We start from the raw sequence: 23,243 nt of genomic DNA, 5'->3' as shown, positions 1-23,243 counted from the left end.
AGGCATACTTTCTAAACAAAGAGGAAATAAAAACAGAAATTATATGTTATCTATAAAATAACAAAGAGGAGAACACTTCATTTCAAAGCCTATGGGACACAGCTAAAGCTGTACTCAGAGGACATTTTATAGCCTTCAATGCTTTTATTATTTTTCATGAAAAGCTGAAAATAATTGCACTAAGTATTCAACCTTAAAAATGAGATAAAGAGCCATAAAATAAATGGAAAACAACATAGGAGGTAGGATTTCATGAAAATAGAAGCTAAAATTAATGCAATGGAAAACAACAGAAGAATTGCACCTTTACTCTGAATAGTTTTTTTTTTCTTTCCATAACAGTCCCATGGTGCCAGCACTCTCTTCACTTGCATCCACTTCCAAGACTCTAGTGTAAAAGGTTAGGTAAAAACAGATATCAATGAGATACATTTCTTTATAGAATTGATTTAATAAGATTATTTGATAGAACGGGGTATTTGATAAACGCAGTGAACACTAGACTTCACAATAGGAATACCGGGTTCCAGAGCCAAGCCTATCACTGTCACCTCAGTCAGGTCACTTCTCCTTCCTGGCCTCCAAGTTTCCTTCCTGTACTAGTAGAGGCTGGGCTACCTGCTGGCACAGATTTATCAGCTAAATTTCATTCATGGCCAAAATTCTTCAGAAGACAGAGGTCACCTCATATGGGTAAATGTAGGTGGACTCTTTTCTGAGTGGTGGGGGTGGAGAGTAATGGTAGCTGTCCCAGTGGGCTGTATTATAGCAGGTTGGCCTGAGAGGGAGTCCAGTTTGAAGGGGAAATACAGACACTGAAGGCAGCCTAGAGCATCTGAGGGTGTGGGCCTGGGCTGGAGCGAGCAGGGAGTGTAGCCAGGACCTTGGGTGAAATCTGGTGGATTCCCGTCACCTCCTCCTGGACTCACTCATCTATCTCTTGCTCTTGATACTTTTCTAAAAGCTCATCTATCTTGAAGTTATAACTGCCGGCTCAGTACTGGGCAGGAACAATGGTCATAAACGGAAAGAGGTGTTCAAACCCTCATCTTTAAAACTCTAAGACCAGAGGCAAACTGATCATGGATCTGTAGCTGTGATTGCCAGCCTTGGAATCTGGGGGTGCGGGGAGGCTTCTGTCCCTGCTCTCAAGTCAAAGTAGTGATGTGCTCATGTTTCACCAGTGAGCCCCTGGTGAGCGTGTCTGCAGGGCCTCCTGCCCACTGCGTCTGGGGCTACTCCGGCTCCGTGAGCTGCTGCCTGGGAGCCCCAGCTCAGTTCTTTTGGTGAGTGTGAATTTTGCAAGAAGGGTGGCTCCCCTATGTCAACTGCCTACCAAGGGCCCAGATTCTGCAGAAGCATATCGGCCTTGTTAAGGACTGGAAGCTTTCCCCTTTGGCCTATCAGAAGTCCCAAAAAGGGTTTAAAGAGAGGCATTCTGTGGTCGGATTTGGGTTTTCCACAGACCACTCTGGCATGTCGAATGGGAGTGAGCAGAGGACAGTAATGTGGAGGGAGAGCAAGTTAAGAGGCTGTTCATGGGTCCTGGCAAGAAACACTAGTGGCTTGGACTTGGATGTGAGCAGCGAGACTAGAAAGCAGTGACATGTTCAGGGAGTGGCAGGTGTGCAAGGTGTGGAGTCCGTGCAGCTTGGTTTGTGATGAGCCAGGAAGTGTGAGGATGGGGAGAAGTCAAGAATGCTCTCACCTTCCGGCCCGAGCAACTGGGAGATGCCATTTATCAGAACGAGGGACTATGGACAGAGGTAGGGAGGAGGCCACAGGGTTAGTCAGGACATGCTGGGCTTTTGAGGTGTTTGCCCAGAGGGGCTGTCCCAGAAGAATTTGGATACGTGCATCTGAAGCTCAAGAGAGGAAGCTACGTGGGAGATGGAAATAAAAGCAGCTTTTAGTAAAGGAAATGTCCCCTCTTTGAGAGTCACTGCTTATATTTTTGGCCTCTCCTCTCCCTGCTTGTGTATGGAGAGTCATCTCTCTTGAGTATGGCTGATGAAACAAAGACTTGAGGTGACGGCCACAGGGTCCTGGAGTGATAGGATGCAAGGACCTTATGTGGAGTGGGTGGGGTGGGGACCCGGCTATGCGAAGTCTCACGTCCCGTAGGGGAGCACCACAGCATTTCCAAGAGGGCACAGGAGTGTGGAAGGAGTCTGCTGATGCAAAGTTATATGTGAAAAGCAAAAGTAGCTCCCATGTGTTATAATGCAGTCATCTAAGCAGACAACAGAGGGGCCAGGTGTCAGCCTGTGGGCACAAGGTGACATGTACATGCCTGTGGGCAGGAATGCAGGGCAGCGGGCCCTTGTCCAGGGGTTGCATACACAGGTGCTTCCAGACGCAGGTGACGTGAAGGAGTCCAGCAGGTTGTGTGCAGTGGTGGGACAGTCACTGCCCACTTGGGATGCGCCTCTGGTATAAACGGGGCTCAGTGCGGAGAGGCTTTCTGTTTTCTTCCAAGACAACTTAGGAATCGAGAATTGGATGTGAAATCTCCCAGTTCTTAAACGTTGGCTCACTAAAAAGATGGAGGATAATTAGAAAGATAGATCTGTCTAGGAACCCAATAAATCTCATCCACAAGTCAGAATTAGCCCACAGCTCATCGGTAGGGGATTTCTGCTCTCGTCCAAGCCACTTGGCATACAGATGTGAAAACTCAAACTCAGAGACAGGACCGGAAAAGCCCGGGTCACACAGTGTGTTACAGGTCAAGTCCAGCCTCAAAGGCAGGCTCTTCTCTGCTCTCCTTCTGGCTACTCACGCCAGCAGGGGGTCTGTTTAAGGAGAGAAGATCTGAATTTTCCCATCACCTCAGTACAACACTACCTACTGCTACTAAACTGCATGTTCCCAAGCTCCTCCTTTTACACAGAAGGGGGCTGCATCCCAGAAATAGGAACAAGCTGTGCTTTCTCCCTTATGCAACGGCAAGGCTGGGAGCAGGACCCAGGCCTCCAAGCCCCAGTCTAGCCTTGCTTTCCCGCACTTGCACTTCCTTAAGTACCCAAGCTCTCCCTGGGTGAGGGCTATATTCAGCTTGCAGTGAACTGTTGAAATATTCTGTTCCTAAGCATATGCGACAGTCTGCATTATAGTTCCCGGGACCAGCCCTCTAGGACACATCACCTTAAAGCTTCTCTCCGTGGGGGTCTGACTCACCCGCCTAGCACACCGCCTCTCTCCACTGATGAATGATAAACACGACAGCAGCAGGCACGGAGCCCCGCCAGCCACTTCTGATTTGTCTGCTAATTGGAGCCGGGGCGAGGCTGGGCATGGTGCCATCAGCAGGCGAGGGAGTAGTGTGGGAGGGGGAGAGCACAAAACCTCAGGTTCAGGGGAACCAGGCTCAGGTCTGCTTGGTTCCGATTGACCTTGAGGAAGAAGTCATTTAAGTTCTCTAAGCCTCACTTTTCTCCATTGTGAAGCAAGGGTCGTCACACATGCCCTACAGTTCAATGTCCATAGTCAGAAAGGAGGTTAGAGCCTAAGACAGATTAATGCTGGTGACCTCGCCTAAAAGATTTAAAGGGTCCAGCCCTGGCCAGCTGGCTCAGTGGTAGAGCATTGGCCCAGCGTGTGGAAGTCTTGTGTTTGATTCCCAGTCAGGGCACATAAGAGAAGTGACCATCTGCTTTTCCATCCCTTCTCTCTCTCTCTCTTTCTCTCTCTCTCTCTCAATCTCTCTTCCCCTCCTGCATCATGGCTAGAATGGTTCCAGCAAGTTTTCCCCGGGCACTGAGGATGGCTCCATGGCCTCCTTGTCAGATGCTCAAATAGCTCAGTTGCTGAGCAGTAGCGGCCCCAGATGGGCAGAGCATCGCCCACTAGGGGGCTTGCCAAGTGGATCCAGTTGGGGTGCATGTGGGAGTCTGTTTCTCTGCTTCCCTGCCTCTCACTTAATTAAAGAAAAAAAAAAGATTTAAAGTGTCCCTCTTGCCTATAGGTTTAAGTCTAAAGATGGTTCAGGCAGGTGCGATCTGGGGCCAACAGCCAGACCCTGCACTGCCTTCCTTCTTCTCTTGATAAGAGCAGTTGGCATTGATTGAATACTTACTCTGTGCCAAGCCCTGTGCTAAGCACTTTATACTCATCAACTCACACATTCCTCCCAACAGCCCTCTAAGAGAGGTACTATCATCTCCAACTTGACAGATCAAAAAACAAACAAACAAAGAAACAAGCTTAGATTGCTTACAGAAGTAACCCGAAGACCCCACTAGTGAGTGAGGGAGTTGAGGTTTGAACGATCTCTGACTCCAGAGGTTGACCTGCTACATCATCTCAACCCCAAGAATGTTCCAGACCCCACCTGACTTCCTGTGAATTCTTCTCAGACAAGTCACAGACTTTCTTGTCTTCACTGCTTGGTTTACGTGTTGCTCCTGATTGGAAAGCACTGCCAAGCAGAATCTTACTTTGAGGCTCGATGTCCAATCCCATCTCCCTGGGACTGCCCACTGTGCAGAGAGGCCCCCTTTCTCTCTGCCCTCGGCTGCAGGGCCGGCTGTGTGCCTGGGATAATGGTTGCCACACCAGGGGGTGCTCCTTACTGCACTCCTGCCGCACGCGGTCAGTGCCAATGGGCTGCCATCCGTGTCAGTGCACTTTGCCACCTACTGTGACAGGCTCGATCTCTTCCAATGTTGGAAACTCCTTGAAAGGAAGAATCTTGTTTTATTTATCTTTAGAATTCTGGTCACAGCACAACACCCAGGGCATTTACTAGGCCTCCCATGTCTCCTCCTTTAGAGGAAGAAAGAGAAGGGGAAGGAGGGCAAGAAAAGAGGAGGAAGGGACGGCATAGCAGGAAGGGAAGAGTTGCAAAGGGGAGGGGAGGGAGGAGAAGGAGAGAGGGAGGGAGGCCGGAGTGCATTTAGTGAATGGTGTGAGACAGGCGTCAGCAAACCATGGCTGTCTAGTTTGGGGTCATATCCGGCCCGTGGGCCATTTTTGTGCAACCCCATGCTATGAATGATTTTTACATTTAAAAAGGCTGCAGAAATTTTTGTTGAAGAATGTGTGACAGAGACCACAGACATTCCAAAGTCTAAAATATTGACTCTCTGGGATTTCACAGAAAACATCTACTGACCCCTGGTATGAGAGGATGTCGTCAAGGACATATGACCATAATGACAGGGAACAAAAGAGAATGTTCATTCTTCAAAGAGATTGAACTTCAGAATCTGGGTAGGAAATTAGAAAATCTCAAACCTCGGAGACCTAGACCTATGAGATGAGGTTAGCCGCCTCCCCAGGATGCAGACCACCAGGGGGATGGCGTATCGGGGCGCTGCGGAGGCGGCGGGCTGCGCCTGTCTCGGCATCGGGTCTCGGGGGCCTCTCTAGAGAAAGGCGTAAGTTTCAGAAGCAACTATTGGGAGATAAACTGAAATACTGGAAGCTGTCACCTGCCTGTCACAAGGCAGTGTTATACAGGCAGAGTTTCTAGGGACTGATACAAACACTATGGAAGGGAGGAAATGAAGAGTGGATACTGGAGGGTCAGGGGGCCCCTGAACAGCTGGCCCAGGGGTCCAGACCCCTTCACCAGCTGTCCCAGTGAGGACTTCAGGACGAGTCCTTCCTGGGTCTGGCTATCAAGATCTTGTGTCCTCCTTTGCTCAAATGTACGGAAGGGACATTTGATGACAATTGGGCTCCAATAGGGAAGCTGTCCTGTGCAGCTGACTTACATTTCTGCAGCATAATGAGCAAGATCATCAAGTGCATGCTATTTATGGATAACCTGCCACATGCAGGCAGGGGGTGAGGTGGGTTTCATTTACACTGCGTCAGAGCTGGGCCTCGTTATCCCCATGGAACATGTGAGAAAACCGAGGCTCAGCGCAGTTAATGTGCTTTTCCAAAGGCACCTACCTGTGAGGTAGCGGAAACACTCATCCCTGGTTTAGTGGTCTCGAAGTCTAATCCTTTTCATAATCTCTCTCTCCCTCCCTGCCCCCATCTCTCTTACACACACACACACACACACACACACACACACACACACTCACCCTGGTGTCTCAGTTTTTTGTTCAGTCTCAGCTCTGTCTCATGCTTCTAGACTGTGTGCCTGGAAACCTTAATATTCATTTCCATTTAATCAACACCTGTTGATCACATATTACATGCAGAGATAAACAAGAGCCAAACCCTTTTTCAAGGCGCTTGCAGGCTAGGGAGAGAGATAGATAAACAGCCTAATAAAATTCAGGTGACGAGCTGATGTCATATGTGTAAAAGCCACTAGCTCTCATGTTGAGGAAGATCAAGCTTCAGACCTTGGACTCCAGGAGGGCTTCCCTGTGGAGGTTCCACCGGGTTGAAAAAGTTCACAGATGAAGGAGAGGAGAGTTCGTGGGGCAGTCCAGCCAGAGGGATCAGAATGTGCTAAGGCTGGGCGGCCAGCACGATTTGATTGAAATTCGTTTGGGATGGACGGGGCTGAAGTGGACTCTGGGGAAGTAGCAGGAACCAGACCACGGAGGGTGTCTGCATCACGCTGAAGAGTCTGTACTTCACAGTAATGACCACGGGGGACCGTTTAAGGGTATAATTGAGAAGTGACGTGGCCAAACTTGTATGTTTGAAAGATCCTGTGGCATCACATGGGGTGGGGATAGGGGGGGTGGATTGAGAATGCCAAGAGATCAGTTAGTAACACAAACGGCAATGTTTAACCTGGAGAAGAAGCAGAGGCCTGGGAAGAAGGCCACCTGCAGGACAGCTGGATGGTGGAATCAGCAGGTCCAGATGGCTTACGGATGTGAGGAGTGGATGCAGGGAGAGGAATGGAAGTGAACACCCTGACTAGTTCTTAGCACCTCCTTCTCATCCAGGGCACTGGGCTCGGGCCTCCACTCCCCCAGCCATTGACTGGTCTCACTTGTAGCGCCCTGACCCTCGGGTATCACAGCTTCCTGGGACTATGGCTGAACTGCCCTGAAAGCTATCACCAAACCCAAATTTACCAACTCACGTTAAATGTTTTCTGTTAACCTTGTCACGTCCTACATCAGCCAGGCCCCTCTTTCCTAACGCCCATCCTTTCCCTGTCCTCCTTCCTTCCCCTTCACCGAGCTGACCAGGCCCTGCAGCTGTGACCAGCTAGCCCGGTGACCAGCCACCACCCACCCGGCTCCGACACAGCCAGCCCCACCCTCCTCCCCTCCCCCACGCCACCGCTCAAAGAAGCTAATATGGTAGATTCAAATGCTCTTGACAGCTAGGAACAGTGGACCTGAACCAACAGGGTGAAATTTAGCAGATAAATGTCAAGTTCTACATACAGAGCCCAGAAATCAATCACAGGGACAGGACGGGAAAGCTGATTGGCAGTCCCAATAGAGGAGGCAGGGCGGGGAACAGGCTGATGAGCCGGCCGGCCAAGAGCTAAGCCCGCACTGAGCATGTGAGACAGCAACTGCACAAAAGGACAAACACGGTCTGAGGCCCATCGGTGGGAGCAGAGTGTCCAGGTTAAGAAGGTTGGGATCTGTTCTAGACCCTAACTGAAATACAATGTTTGGCTCTGGGCACAAGCACGTCCAGAAAAAAAAGAGCAGAAATGAAGTGGTGAGTATCTAGAAACAAATTCTGGAAACATAGGGAAAAGGGCTATGGGAACATGATGGCTCTCAGAAGCTGCAGCTCAATTAGTACTAACTCCTGCCGTGATTAGTTTTCCTCCTCCCAGTTGCCGGTTCCGGGAGCAGTTTTCCCAGGCCAGGGCTCCGCCTCCCGGAAAGCACAGCTATCTCCGCCCTAGCTCCACCTCCTCCTCCTAGCTCCACCTCCTCCTCCTAGCTCCACCTCCTCCTCCGTGACTGGCCCCACCCCATTCTCCCGCACGGGCTTGGGAACTGTTGCTGCTGTGTCTGAAATGGGGCTCTTTCATCTTGAGCTCTCTGAGCAGGGGGTCAAGGTGCTGAGTCTGGTGTAGTTCGTCTCCTCTGTTCCTCACCTAATGCCGGAGTGTAGATCTGGTGCTGTCCTTAGGGCTGAGCCCTGTGTTTCACAGATAACGAAGCGGAGGCTCAGAAGACTGCGGCTTTCTGAAGTCACTGAGCTCGTGGGCAGCCGAGCCAGGATCAGAACTGCCGTCAAGCCAGGGCCCTTTCCAAACTGCCTCTGGTCTCTTTCCTCCTGCCCCAACCACTCACCGACTTCCCGGGGTTTTTAATTATTATTAGGTTTTTAAAAGCAACAACAGAGCACACACAATCAAGAGAAGTCTGGACCCAAAGGCTCTTTTTATCAACAGAGTTGCCTTTGTTCCTGGAGCAAAGTGAGCCAACATCTTGGCCGAGTTTCCTGGGGAGCCCTGGCTCCCAGGAACAGCCTTGATCCACCCGCTCACTGCCTCCTGCAGAAGGAGATAGGACCCCTCAGAAAGCTGCGTAAGCCAGACCCTTGCCCCCGGCTCCCTCTCAGGCTTCAGCCTTTTGAGTTCCAACAGCAACAGCCCCGAGCTGGGTATTAAATAAAGGAGACCCAGTTTTTGCCTTTTTGCATCACGTCCTTTACCCTCAAAAATCCAGCAGTTTTATTCTCATCATCACCACGTTCTCATCCCTAACCCCTTTCACATTGGCGCGACATCACCGTGCTGCCCGCCACATTGCTGTCACGACGTGAGGAAACCCCAAAACAGGACGAGAGAAAAAAAGGTGCTTACAGGGTGTGTTCCTATAGTCCCCACCGTGCTTCCTAGAAAGCTCTTTCTCCCATGTATTTGCATACAAGTTCAGGCTCTTTCTAGGAAAACCTATTTTCTTTCTTTATTTTGTTTGTTAAACTCTATAAGTCAAAACTCTTTCTGTCACAAGCTGAAGACAAAAGTGACTCAACCTGGCTTAAGCCCAAAGTGAAGGTGTTGGCCTGTGTTAAATTTACTAATCTAGAAGTAGGAATAGCTTTGGATGTGGCTGGAGGCAGGTGTGCAGACCCCTCATGGGGACGTGCCTTCTCCCCCATCTCTCTGAGGGGTTCCTTTCCATAGCCTCCCTTCAGAAAGCCTCCTCCGTGGTGACACAAATGGCAGCAGCTGCTCCAGCTCCAGGTGTCATCCAGAAGAAGTTAACCAAGTGTGTGTAGGTGGCATGTGCAAAAGTTAATGTCCCTCTGGCTGAAGCAGCTTATCTCTCAAGCCCATCCCAGAACCAGTGCCACCAGCTGTATTCATCCTCGAGGGTGCTCAGAGCAAAGTACCACAGGCTGGGTGGCTTAAACTGCAGGAACCTCCTCTCTCACAGCTTTGGAAGCTGGAGGTCCCAACCAAGGTGCCGGCAGCTCCTTCCGAGGCCTGTGAGGACGAATCTGTCCCATGCTGCTTTCGTTGGCTTGTAGACGCACCGCCCCGGTCTCTGCCTCCATGTCTGCATGGGGTTCTCCCTGTGTGCGTCTGTCTGTTCACATGGAGTCCTTTCATAAGGACAGCAGTCGTGTTGGATTAGGGGCCCGCTCTACTCCCGTGTGCCCTCATCTTTACTAATTACACCTGCGATGACTCTGTTTCTGAATGAGGATATATTGTGAGGTTCTGCAGTTTAGAACCTCAACATACGAACTTTTAGGGCATACACTGTGTCCATAACATCAAGGGAATATGTTTTGCCTCTTGGCTTAGGCTCACATCTAGTACCTCAGCTGGGACTTGCCTGTGACGTGCCACCTAGACCGCAGGGACTGAGAGCGTAGAGAAGGGTACCTTCTCCACCTTCATCCTCCCCAGACAAACTGTGCTGGGCTGGAATGGGGGCCATGGATGCTGGAAGGCAAGCCACGCATGCCCACTAGGCTATTTGACTCAGGTTTTCAACACATCACAGCCAGAAAGGCCTAACCCGTGTACCTGCCTTTCCTGCCTCACCCGGCTCCTAGTCTTCCAGACACTTCTGTAACCCGGACGATATCAAACCATGCACTTGCTGTAGTCATCATTTCTTTTTCTGCCAGGAGTGCCTTTTCCCCACTTCTCTAACAAACTTCGTGCACATTTTCTAAATCCTATCTAATTCTGCCTCTCCCACGGGCTCTCCCCAGCGCCCACAGCATGCACCCCCTCTCCTTTCTCTGTGATTCTACAACAGTCGGAAGGAAGAGCATCTCTGACAGCACTTTCCACACTGCGTGACCCTCCTGCTTCACACGGAGCCCAGCACAGTGCCTGGACCAGAGGACGGTCTTCGTGCACCTTCGCCTGAGTGGCTTTGTGCAGACAAGCCTGGCCCTCCCCAGGGGCTCCCTGGGCCTGTCTCTTTCTGCACAAACACTTGTCCGGTCCTGGCTTCTCTTCTCTTCTCTGCCCTCACCCAGGACAGTGCCTCTAAACGGGCTTCACCATCTCATGAATAGTCACGAGTCTGTCCGGACACAACACATCACTGACCCCAGAGCCTCCGGAACTCTCCTGCTCCTCCTGCCTCTCCTGTAGCAGCAGCGCTCCAAGCTGTGTTTCTCTCCCTCCTGTTCCCAACTATCTGATACGTAGCTCTTAGGGGCTGACGTCACTCTCTGCTCTACTCACCTGGTCTCAGGATCACAACCAGCTTTGCATTATGTGTCAACAACTTCCTAGGAAGTGCTGCTACCCCAGAAAGCGGGGACTCTGGATTACTTGAGCTTGATGGAGAGACACGCACGCTGGCTTTGGAGCCAAAAGCCCAGGGTTCAAGCCCTGAATATGACATATGGGTTAAATGATGGTTTTTCTGTGCCTCAGTTTCCTCATCTGAAGGATGGGACGGTTCTATCACTACCTTAAGTCATTGAAAGTGCTTTGTAGATGAAAAGGGACTGTGCACACATCATTCTTTCCCTCCCTTGGTATTACAGCACTTACTCAATGAGAACTCTAAGGAACTTTCTGGCTGTAACCAACCCACTGTGATCACTCCCGTGTTCTCTTGTGATTGCTTATCATACTCCCTTTGTTCAGAGCTCATGGGAGGCTCCTGTGGGGAAGCGGGGTGCCTTTACTTGGTCTTATACTGTTTTTTTCTAACCAACTGTGTGATCTTGGGCAGGTCACTTAACCTCTCTGAGCCTCTTTTCCTTTATCTGCAAGAGGAGGTTGGAAAGCCTTCCTTCCAGGGCTGTCGTGAGGCTATGTAGAACGTGGTTGGTGAAGTATGTTATAGGTCCTGCACGATGGCCCCTTGCTGCCTCCGTTTCTTCACTCCACCAGCCTGGAGGAGGGACAGGCTCTTCCAAAGAAGGGAAGCAGAGAGTATTTTAGGTAAGAGCCAGACCTCTCTATGAGACTTCTGCTATTTCAGGGTACTGCAGGAAAAGTCTGTTTTTGCTAATTCATTTGCAAGGCTTATCCTGAGAGAGCCTTCAAACTTCCCCTCAGAGCCCTTCCCTGGCCTCCTGTTCTTGTAAAAATAAGAAAAACAAGTTGCATCAAGAAATTGCCAACTATTTGTATGTTCCAAGGTGACCCCTGCGTGGAGTAAGATTAAGAGGGGGTGCTCACTGGAGATAGCTCTTTAAACCCTTTCTCCAAGGACTTACCGAGGGGTCCTTGGGGGCAAGGACCTTCCTGGCCAACAGCCAGGAAGCTTAGCTCAGAGTGAGAGAGCATGTTAGGGAAGGCTGGGCAAAGAGTTCCTCTGTTCACTCAGTATTTATTGAGCACCACAGTGGGCCAGGGAGAATGCTGGGGGTAGGGGCACAACGGTCATGCTCTCAGGAAGCCTATAGCCCACCAGGAGACACAACAGTAAAACATCCATATCCTGATCATAACTAGTCCCCACACCCCATCCTACCCACTCCCACCCTAAACCCATGCACTGGAATCTTCCTAGAAGGCAAGGGCATTGAATTCTCTGGTGAAGATTAGGAATCATTAGTCGAGTCACATCTCTGAACTACAGCATGCCAGTTACTCCTTAGATGTGGACTGAGGCCTGCCACACCCCAACCACCAGAGGTAAGAAGTGAAAATAGAACATGGCTGCAATCCTAGTAGAGTAGCTCAGTTGGTTAGAGCATCGTCTCAATACACCAAGGTTGCAGGTTCGATCCCCAGTCAGGGTGCCTGTAAGAATCAACCAATGAATGCATAAGTAAATGGAACAACAAATGAGTATTTCTCTCTTTCTCTCTCTCCCTTCTTCTCTCTTTAAATCAATGGTTGCTATTTTCAGGAGTTTGCCTCAGGAGACAGACTGCAGCATGTCATAGAGAATGAGCAACCACCGTAGCCTTGCAGGAGGTGGGCTCTGAGGAGACCTTTTCTATGTTTTTCCCTTCACATCTACTGCTAACAGTCTGTTCCAAGCTGCCAGCCTCTCTTTCCTAGACTGCGTCCGTAGCTTTCCATCCCTTCGTCTTTACTGACTGCCTTTGGCCTGATTGCTCCAATGTAGCCAGAGATGTCTTTGCGAACCCATCAGATGGAGTCACCTGCCCACCCGGAGTTCTACAAGACTTGGCCATGCTTGTAGGAGAAGATCCTGACATTCACGTATTCCGGGCCCCGTTGCCCTCAATGGTTCCATGTACAGTCTCATGCTTGCCCATCCTCTGCCTTCAACCAATTGCCTTTAGCTCCGTAAATGTTTCCTCCCTCTGAGGGCTTTTTAACACATTGGTTTTTGGTTTTGTTTTGTTTTTGTTTTGTTTTTTTGTATCTAGAATGCTCTTTCCTCCCTTCCAGTCCAGAGAGTTCATCCTTAAGAACTCGGCCCAGTGTCACTCTCTCCAGAATGGCTTTGCTCTCTGACCCCTGAGACAGTCAAGATCACCTTGCCCTGCCCTGCCCTGGTCCCCTGTGTGTCTCTGTCACAGTGCCACAGTTTATAAGACTGTTCAGTGGTGTGTCCCCTGTTATTCTTAGCTTTGGGAGGGCAGGGGCCAGGTCTAGCACTGGCCCAGCAGAGTGTGGGCACCTAGGAAAGTCTCTAGACATGTTTACTGATGGGACTAACGAGCTAGAGCTCTGCTGTCCCCAACCCCAGGGTTTCTAAAGACAATAGGAAACAGGGTCACAAGACAAACATGAGTTCCTAAAGGATATCCTACAAGCCGTGAGACAAATGATTTGGTTTAGTAATTGAGAAAAATAGACTGTTGATTTTGAATGTTTTTACTTCCTTGCTATCCTCTAAAATGAGCATATTGATGGGAGTTGGCCATGGCACAGGGGAGAAGCAGGGAGTCTTCTGTGTCCAGAGCCAGGACCCTGGATGCATGCAGTTAGAGCTGCTCAGGTCAGGGGCTAAGATGAGGCGCAGTCTGGGGTCTGCCTGGGTACCCATCAGAATCTACAGCAAGGTTTGCACAAGTTTGGATCTAGTGACAAGGCTGGACTCCTCCCTTGCCTCCCACTGTCTAGAGACCACAGTCTCACTCGCTAAGCCTTTAATTCAGTCCTTTCTGGGTGATTCTGATGCACAGTCAGGCTCGGGAGCCACTTTGCTAGAAATCTCTTGAGAGGATGAGTGGGACTCAGGCGCACGGCAGGTCGGAGGCCGCTGCTCTGGGCAGGAAGATTTTCTGTGAGTGATCAGGGCGATGGCCTAGACACAGGACATCATCAATTCTCTGCCACCTTATCTCACCTGCAGAGGTGAGGAGAGCTAATAATGAGCTGGAGGGAAAACATGTTTAACCAAAAGGAAACTGGGACCTAGAGCTTATTATGCTAAGTCAGTCACAGAAAGACAAGCACCATATGATTTCACCTATATATATGGAATCTAATGAACAAAATAAACTAACAAACAACATAGAGACAGACTCGTACATACGAAAACCAGACTGACAGCTGTCAGAGGGCATGGGGGTTGGAGGTCTGCTGAAAAAGGTGAGGGGGGCCCTGGCCGGTTGGCTCAGCGGTAGAGCGTCGGCCTGGCGTGTGGGGGACCTGGGTTCGATTCCCAGCCAGGGCACACAGGAGAGGCGCCCATTTGCTTCTCCACCCCCCCCCTTCCTCTCTGTCTCTCTCTTCCCCTCCCGCAGCCGAGGCTCCATTGGAGCAAGGATGGCCCGGGCGCTGGGGATGGCTCCTTGGCCTCTGCCCCAGGCGCTAGAGTGGCTCTGGTCACGGCAGAGCGACTCCCCAGAGGGGCAGAGCATCGCCCCCTGGTGGGCGTGCCGGGTGGATCCCGGTCCGGCGCATGCGGGAGTCTGTCTGACTGTCTCTCCCCGTTTCCAGCTTCAGAAAAAAACAAACAAACAAACAAAAACAAACAAACAAAAAAAAGGTGAGGGGATTAAGCAAAGAAAAAAACTTATAGACACAACAGTGTGGAGATTGCAGGAGGGAAAGGGGTGGGAGAGGTGAGGAGGGTGGGGGCGGTAGGTGATGACGTAGGGAGACTTGGCTTGGGGTGGTGAACACACAGTACAACATACAGATGATGTGTGGTAGAACTGTGTACCTGAAATCTGTATAATTTTATTAATCAACCACCCCAATAAATTCAATAAGAGTTTTTAAAAAAGAGGTGGGAGACATGGGCTGCCTTCTGTATTAGTTTCACAGGTCTGAGTGTTTGGGGAGAGAGTCCATCACAGTTCTACGGTAAACCCCTCCCCCACCACCCCTACCTCGGGGCGATCGGCCTCCATCCCAGCGCCTCTCCCAACTGCAGAACTGCATATATATCACTGCATGTCACTTCTCAAGGCCCGAAGTTTTCCTGAATGGTGTCAACCGCAATTCTGTGTGCACTTCTCGGAACCCCCACACGGAGCTAAACCGGCGTCCCTTATCCCATTGACACGCGACAATACCCATGTGAAGGTTTTACGTTCCTCCTGCAGAGGAGGAAAGTGAGGCTCAGAGATAAAGTGACTCACCCGAAGCCCTACAATCTGTGGGTGTCCCAGGACTATAGGGCCTGATTCCAAGTACTGCACGTGTATTCACTGTGGCACATTCACCTACATGCTGGTGCAGACAACGGTTAGCAGCCCCTCATCAGAAGGATCCAAGGGAACCCGAACTTGAGAAAAGGCAGAGCAGAGGCGTTTCTGCTGATCCCGGAGCTGAGCAAGAGCTTCGGAGGCTGGTGCTGGCGTTTCTCAGGTCTCAGGAGCCTCTGACGTGGGCTCCTCTCTCCGTCGCAGGCTGGGGCAAGGCGGTGGGTGTCTGTGAGTGACAGGTGCTCTGGATAAGCGATCAGAGAGCTCGTTCCTGGCCCCAGCTCTCGACTTCCTGGCCATGAGACCCAGGCAAACCTTTCCCCACAGAGTCTAGTCTCCCAAACCACAAAACCTATGAGAGGGTAAGGCCATCCTAGAGAAAACAGAATCAGGTCACCTTGCTTGTAGAAATCCTGCAGTGAGCGGGTGAGGGAAGGGTCTGTATTTGGGTCGGTGCTGTTGGTGTCAGTCGGATGGGTAAACCCCTGATCCTCGAGCAGCTGCCCGACCTGGAGTATAGTGGACTGGAAGCATTTCTGTGGCTGAGACTCGGCCCAGGATGGAGCATGGAGGAATGTTATCTTGGAGAAAGCCTGGCACGCTCCCAGCCAGGTGAGGGGCACAGCCATCCACCCCACCCCCCAGGGATAGAGCTGGACTGAGGGCTTTACCAAAGCACATTGGTTCTGGTAAAACTTGAGGAAAGGACCATAAAAGATAATGAAAGTGGAAGAAGAAGGAATTGGAGAGGAAAAGAAACAGGCCAAAGGAAACAAGAGAGAATGAAAGAAAGAGGAAAAATGCTACGGGGGCTGCTGAGGGTCAAAAAGTATCAGGGATTAAGTCCGTTTCCCAGCTGTGACACTGCACTAAAATTATGCAAGATGAAGATGCCTGGGGGGTGGGGGTGGGTACTGGACGGAAAGAATACTGAGTCTCTCCATCTGATTTCCCACAAAGGCCTATGAGTCTATAGTTACCTCAAAATAAAATGTTTAAAGTAAAATTTATCAGGGACACATCTTCACAGATACATGACAAGAGAGACAAGTCCAAAGAAGGTCGGGTCGTCCCGCCCTTTGAGAACATACAACCCAGTGCAGGTCAAGGGTGAAGCCGAGGCCCAGCCGCAGGTGTGGCCAGGCCCAGCATGCATCCTGGCGCTGCAGAAGCCGAACTGGCCTAGGCTTGCTGAGTCCGATGACCACATGTGTTCCCAAAATGCTCAGCCGTGTATTTATCCTCTGAAGTGTTTGTGTAAAGAAATCAGGACCCACTAAATTAGCAGCTCATTGTGTATTTCTATAATGGCTCATTTGGAAAACTGGGTTGCCTTCGCTTAGACATACAAGGTACTAGAGAGGAGCCAGCTGCCTGTGGCTGGAAACCTCTGTTGCTCAGAGAGGCAGGCCATGGTGGTGGGACCTGGACCTACATCTGTCGGGCCACAGAGTGGGGATAGAATGCATCCAGCAGTTGTCTGGGCAGCTCTCCCACATTCCACCTTCCACAAACCCAGCACGCTCTCCAGAAGGAGCGGACAATTGCAGGGGCGGGGGAGGGAGGTCGTTCATTGTCACGTGTGTGAAATGGATCACAGACAGTGTGACGCAGGGGTGGCCCTCTTGCCTACCACCTCCCCAGGACCAATGGCCACACACCCCAGAACCCTTCCTCAGGGCTGCACAAGACTCCAGTTAGGGCCAAATCTTTGAATGAGACAAAGACAGGAACAGTGTCTTCACTTAACAAGGGAGTATGACCTTGAGCAAGAGGAAGGAGAAGGGAGATGGTCAGTCTGCTTTTCCGAGTGTCTCTGGGGGAAGAAGAATATCAAACTGAAGGGCAGTCCTTCCCGAGAAAAGACCGAGGAAGGCCTTGTGTCGACCTTACCCATGCCATGGGCACACTTCCTCTTAGTACCCTCACAACATCTCTAGGACATAGGACTCACCATCCCACTGGACAGATGAGAAAATGAGGCTAAATAACTCGAGGAACGGCCCAAACTAGAAAGCAGCAATGCTGGAGCTCAACTCACAGGACTTTAACTGTGCATCCCTGAGCTCTGTCTGGGGCTCATCCGTAGAATGGGACAGTAACATCGCTTGCCTCTTAGAGCAGCTGGGAAGATTAAACATGGTACTGGATGTAATGCGCTTGAACCCGGTACACAGGGCACGCTTACTATACTGGCTCTGTCACCTAATGGTAGGTATTGCAACTTCTAGCAAGGCCTGATTTTGGCAAGGGCCTAGGAGGAAGGACATAAAGAAAAAAGTAGTTAAAGGAATTGGAAAAATTTAGGCTGAAAGAAAAATATTACAGGGAGACAGGATCTTAATACTTCAAAATGCAATAGCGTAGACCAAAAAAAAGACAGATAGGACTTCCGGCAGGCAAAATTAGGGCCAATAGGAAAAAGGGCAGGGGGAATTTAAGCTCCTCATAAGGCAGACATTTCTAATCAATAAACTTCCTAAAAAAGGGGTTTCTGTTCCCATCTCCCTTTCCTGGTCAGCAAAGCAGGGTGATCACGAGCAGAGACCTTCTCAGGGGAAGGGGAGGGTCAGATGGGGACCCTCCAGCCTCCAGTTTCAGGCCAGGCTGCCAAGAGGAGATCTTTCCCGTCAGTCACTGGGGGGATGACGTCGTTGGCCAGGGCCTCCAGACTGTGGGGGCCTGGCTTTCCAGAATGATCTGGCTTCCTCTAGGGACCAAGTCACTCGATCGGATCAGCTCAGTGAAAGGAACTGCACGTGTTCCTAATGCCACAATTAAAAAAGAAACTCACTGGCAGGCTGTGTTCGGCAAAAAATCCATTTTTAGCGTTTTTCGTTTCTCATTCGCCACTCTCTCATGGAAATAGTCTATGCGTGCAGTAAATCAGATGCCAATACATGGGAAGAAAACGTGGCGATGCACTGCAGGCAGAGGCCACAGTGAGGCTTCGGGCAGAGAGGCATCCGTCCTCCCCACAGGCAGCCCTGCGGCTTGGGTGCCCAGCTTCGTGTTGGACCTGAAGGGAGGAGCCCAGGGACGGATCTCCGCCCTCCCAGAATGTCATCTGTGTGGGCAGTCCAGCCTAAGCCCCTCTTTGTGGTTCACGAAGAGATCTGTTCTGGATGCCTGATGGCTTTGAGGGTGTGGGAATCGCAAATGAGAGATGAGCAGGGAAGTAAGAGGAGGAGAGTGTTGTGTCCAAAGGGGTTGGCAGCGGAGGCCTGGAGGGATGGAAGTAGAGGATGAAGAAGGGGGTATGCACCGCCGGTCTGGGCAAGCGCTGAAGAACAGCCTCCGGTGAACTCAGCGGGAGAGTTCAAGTGCACCGAAGTTCAAAGACCAGACAGTGAATCCACCTGGGGCTCTCCGCGGGTCAAGGGTCAGGAAAGTCCATTTCTAGAACAGGGTCAAAACACACACACACAACAGGGACGATTATCAACCGCCTCTGGCAATAGTGTCAGACGATTTGACCTAAGAATCCATGTGGGAATTTTTCCTAAGGACATCATTCAGCAAAAGCACCAAGATCTTTATTGCAGATTAGCCAGGCTAGCAGATTTATCCAACCACTTGGGAAGGGCTGAGTTATAAATCACAGGCCACCCAGTGGAGCGCCATGTTTCCATTAATTATTATAACCAGCAAGACTATGTGATAATATGGGAACCTTTTTAGAGTCCTCTGAATCAAGACTTGCCAATTTTTTTTTTCTGTAAATATTTTTGGCTTAGCAAGCCAGAGAGTCTTTGTTGCAACTATCCAACTCTGTCTTATATACCCACTCACTCTGTCTTACATACATGCAGACAGTATGTAAACAAATTCATGACACTGTGTCCCAATGAAATTTTATTTACAAAAACAGGGAGTAGGTCGGATTTGGCCCAAAAGCTGTTTTATATCACAAAAGCAAACCATGAGGTTATGATTACACCTATATAAAATATGGATTTGAATGGCAGAAATATTCAAACCTGGAAGGGATAGTTAAGACAATGGAGGTAGAGTGTGTTCTCTTTCTTATTTGGGGGTTAAGCCAAGACTCTCTGGTTACCTGAGCACTCAGGACTCACATGACCTGAGGACTGGGTGCGCAGGGGCCCAAATTCTCATTTCTTTCTTTTTTTTTTCTTTTTTTCTGAAGCTGGAAACGGGGAGAGACAGTCAGACAAACTCCCACATGCGCCCGACTGGGATCCACCCGGCACGCCCACCAGGGGCGACGCTCTGCCCACCAGGGGGCGATGCTCTGCCCCTCCGGGGCATCGCTCTGCCTCGACCAGAGCCACTCTAGCGCCTGGGGCAGAGGCCAAGGAGCCATCCCCAGTGCCCGGGCCAACTTTGCTCCAATGAAGCCTCGCTGCGGAAGGGGAAGAGAGAGACAGAGAGGAAGGAGAGGGAGGGGTGGAGAAGCAAATGGGCGCTTCTCCTATGTTCCCTGGCCGGGAAGTGAACCCGGGTCCCCCGCACGCCAGGCCGACGCTCTACCGCTGAGCCAACCGGCCAGGGCCCAAATTCTCATTTCTAATCATAGTACAGTCCTGTGGTTTCTCAGTGAATGCTCGGCGAGCCAGTGAACACTTGGGCAGGCTGGCCCGGCCCTTGGCCTGGGAGCCCAGTTTTGTCTGCAGATGGGGCACACCCAAGTTGCAGCTGGAGTCAGAGCTGAGGCTTTGTCCAGTTTAGCTGAGGAGCTCACGTCCTGGAGACGCAGTGGTGGGAAACCATGGCAGCCCCGGTGCCCGGGCTGGTGAGCTGACTCGGGTGGAACATGGAGGCTGGTGAGCTGACTCGGGTGGAACACGGGGGCTGGTGAGCTGACTCGGGTGGAACACGGGGGCTGGTGAGCTGACTCGGGTGGAACACGGGGGCTGGTGAGCTGACTCGGGTGGAACACGGGGGCTGGTGAGCTGACTCGGGTGGAACACGGGGGCTGGTGAGCTGACTCGGGTGGAACACGGGGGCTGGTGAGCTGACTCGGGTGGAACACGGGGGCTGGTGAGCTGACTCGGGTGGAACACGGGGGCTGGTGAGCTGACTCGGGTGGAACACGGGGGCTGGTGAGCTGACTCGGGTGGAACACGGGGGCTGGTGAGCTGACTCGGGTGGAACACGGAGGCTGGTGAGCTGACTCGGGTGGAACATGGAGGGAGGCTGGTGAGCTGACTCGGGTGGAACACGGGGGCTGGTGAGCTGACTCAGGTGGAACACGGGGGCTGGTGAGCTGACTCGGATGGAACACGGGGGCTGGTGAGCTGACTCGGGTGGAACACGGGGGCTGGTGAGCTGACTCGGGTGGAACACGGGGGCTGGTGAGCTGACTCGGGTGGAACACGGAGGCTGGTGAGCTGACTCGGGTGGAACACGGGGGCTGGTGAGCTGACTCGGGTGGAACACGGGGGCTGGTGAGCTGACTCGGGTGGAACACGGAGGCTGGTGAGCTGACTCGGGTGGAACATGGAGGGAGGCTGGTGAGCTGACTCGGGTGGAACACGGGGGCTGGTGAGCTGACTCAGGTGGAACACGGGGGCTGGTGAGCTGACTCGGATGGAACACGGGGGCTGGTGAGCTGACTCGGGTGGAACACGGGGGCTGGTGAGCGGACTCGGGTGGAACACGGAGGCTGGTGAGCTGACTCGGGTGGAACATGGGGGCTGGTGAGCTGACTCGGGTGGAACACGGGGGCTGGTGAGCGGACTCGGGTGGAACACGGAGGCTGGTGAGCTGACTCGGGTGGAACACGGGGGCTGGTGAGCTGACTCGGGTGGAACATGGGGGCTGGTGAGCTGACTCGGGTGGAACATGGGGGCTGGTGAGCTGACTCGGGTGGAACATGGAAGGAGGCTGGTGAGCTGACTCGGGTGGAACATGGGGGTGAACACCACAGGCTGGGGGCATAGGCTTCAACAGATGCCCTAGGAGAGAGGGAGGTGGGGGCGCTGAAGGGGGAGAACACAGCAGTTCCGTGCTGGTTGGGAGCACTGGCTTTGGAGTCAGACAGACTGGGCTTACCTCCGGCTTCTCTGCAGACCAGCTCTGTGTCCTTGGACATGTCCTTTACTTCTTTGGAGCTCTGTTTCTCCAGACTTGTATCATTGGGATAATAAAGCCCTACTGGCAGGGCTGTTCAGAGCGCTACATGAGATCAGGTGTGTAAAGCTCTCAGAACAGGGACTGGCTCAGAGGGGGTCCTTGGTAATGGTGGCACTTAACTAACAGAGGCTGGGGCTGAGGTCAGAGATAGAGCGGCCCAACCACAACAAATGGCTGCCCACGCCCCAGAGTCAGATGGGGTCAGCCAAGATGGCTTCCTCGCAGGGTCCGAGCTCGGCACCATCAGAACAGTGTGTGGTCTTTTTTCCTGGAGAGGCTGAGAGACTGGAGACACAGTGGCCGGGGGCATTATTGACTCGAGCAGGGGGATAAGTTGTGACCCAGCATCTGGGTCAGGCCAGATAGAGATGTCCCCAGACCAACTGGAAATGAAGAACCTCAGGGGACTCAGTGTCCAACCTAAGAAGAAACCCACATCAAATGCCACGTCTGCCTCTGTGTCATGGTCACCCATCATGGGACTGAGCAGACACCAGGACTGAGAAAGCAAGTGTGGAGGGCCTGGGACATTCACTCTCAAGGGGGCTGAGGTACCATAATCCTGCACCAGGGGCTGACCATACACAGAGGGCGGGGCTGGCTGGAGCTATAGGCTCCGTATGATCCTGGGTGTGATTCTTTGAGGATGTGGTGGGGTTTTGGAAGCATCTTTTACTCTACACTTAAAAATGGTTAAGATGGCCCTGGCCAGTTGGCTCAGCGGTAGAGCGTTGGCCTGGCATGCGGAAGTCCGGGTTTGATTCCTGGCCAGGGCACACAGGAGAGGCGCCCATCTGCTTCTCCACCCCTCCCCCTCTCCTTTCTCTCTGTCTCTCTCTTCCCCTCCCGCAGCCAAGGCTCCATTGGAGCAAAAGATGGCCTGGGCGCTGGGGATGGCTCCTTGGCCTCTGCCCCAGGCACTAGAGTGGCTCTGGTCGCAACAGAGCGACGCCCCGGATGGGCAGAGCATCGCCCCCTGGTGGGCGTGCCGGGTGGATCCCGGTCGGGTGCATGCGGGCGTCTATCTGACTGCCTCCCCGTTTCCAGCTTCAGAAAAATACAAAAATAAATAAATAAATAAATAAATAAATAAATAAATAAATAATAAATTTTAAAAAGTGGTTAAGACAGTAAATTTTGTTCTGTGTACTTTACCACAATTAAAAATAAAATACAACTGTACATTCTCCAAATGTAGCAGAAGAACATAAGTACCAAAATAAACACATTTTTGGGCTTGCACAGAAAATGCATTTCTGAATTTCAGAAAACATCTTTTACCAAATTTAATAGAGGCAGCCCTGATGCTAATACTAGTGAGAAAAGATACGCTCGTTGCACTTTGCAAAGTGTTTTTGTTAATGTTGATCCACTGGCAGAAAAGAAATAGATTTCCCGGGACTAGGTGATGGCATGCAGAAAGGTGTGGAGGTAACAAATGATTAATTAGGAGGCCAGCCACTCTGGCAGGGAGGCATCGCAGGTGAGGGGTGGCATCACGAGAGTTATCAGGGTGGGTGATTAGTGATGAAGTTTTCACAAATTTCCAATATTGCCTCTGCTTCTTAATCTGTCAATTGATGCCTAACTTTCTTTTTTTTTTTTTTTTTTTGTATTTTTCTGAAGCTGGAAACGGGGAGAGACAGTCAGACAGACTCCCGCATGTGCCCAACCGGGATCCACCTGGCACGCCCACCAGGGGGCGATGCTCCGGGGCGTCGCTCTGTTGCGACCAGAGCCATTCTAGTGCCTGGGCAGAGGCCAAGGAGCCATCCCCAGCACCCGGGCCATCTTTGCTCCAATGGAACCTTGGCTGCGGGAGGGGAAGAGAGAGACAGAGAGGAAGGAGAGGGGGGAGGGGTGGAGAAGCAGATGGGCGCCTCTCCTGTGTGCCCTGGCTGGGAATTGAACCTGGGACTTCTACATGCCAGGCCTATGCTCCACCACTGAGCCAACCGGCCAGGGCCGATGCCTAACTTTCTAAACGGTAGAGAAATGAATGTCTCCATTGCTTTCTGGGTGTTGGACACAGTACTAAGCACCTAATTCACACTTTCTCATTTGTTGCTCACGACAACCCTATGGGAGAGTAGCTGTTATTGTCCCCACTTTACAAATGAGGAGGCTACAGCTTAAAGAAGTTGTTTCTTGCACTAGATTTGTAAGTGGACATGCCAAGGTGGGAACTCAGGCCCTCTGACTGAAGTCAGTGCTCTTAGCGGTGCAGCCTTGGACAG

At 51.5% G+C, this 23,243-nt stretch overlaps 1 protein-coding gene across 1 annotated transcript; it reads right to left on the bottom strand.

Moving 5' to 3' along the window:
* Positions 1 to 19,608: 19,608 nt before the first annotated feature.
* LOC136392299 (uncharacterized) lies at positions 19,609 to 20,965 on the bottom strand. Its single transcript, XM_066364388.1, has 2 exons — positions 20,926 to 20,965; positions 19,609 to 20,828 (listed from the first exon to the last, which is right to left on the bottom strand). Exons 1-2 carry the CDS (start codon positions 20,963 to 20,965, stop codon positions 19,609 to 19,611), a joined length of 1,260 nt encoding a protein of 419 aa, XP_066220485.1.
* Positions 20,966 to 23,243: the final 2,278 nt, after the last annotated feature.

Source organism: Saccopteryx leptura, chromosome 2, assembly GCF_036850995.1.
Source record: "Saccopteryx leptura isolate mSacLep1 chromosome 2, mSacLep1_pri_phased_curated, whole genome shotgun sequence".
In the NCBI taxonomy this organism is placed as follows: Eukaryota; Metazoa; Chordata; class Mammalia; order Chiroptera; family Emballonuridae; genus Saccopteryx; species Saccopteryx leptura.
Note: the sequence above shows the minus strand (reverse complement) of the source record. Positions and strands in the feature narration are given on the sequence as shown.

Coding starts and splice junctions, on each gene's coding strand:
- LOC136392299 (XM_066364388.1), bottom strand. CDS start 20,965: ATGTCCAAGGACACAGAGCTGGTCTGCAGAGAAGCCGGAG. Junction 20,829..20,925: donor GGTCTGCAGAGAAGCCGGAG/GTAAGCCCAGTC, acceptor CCTCTCTCCTAG/GGCATCTGTTGAAGCCTATG.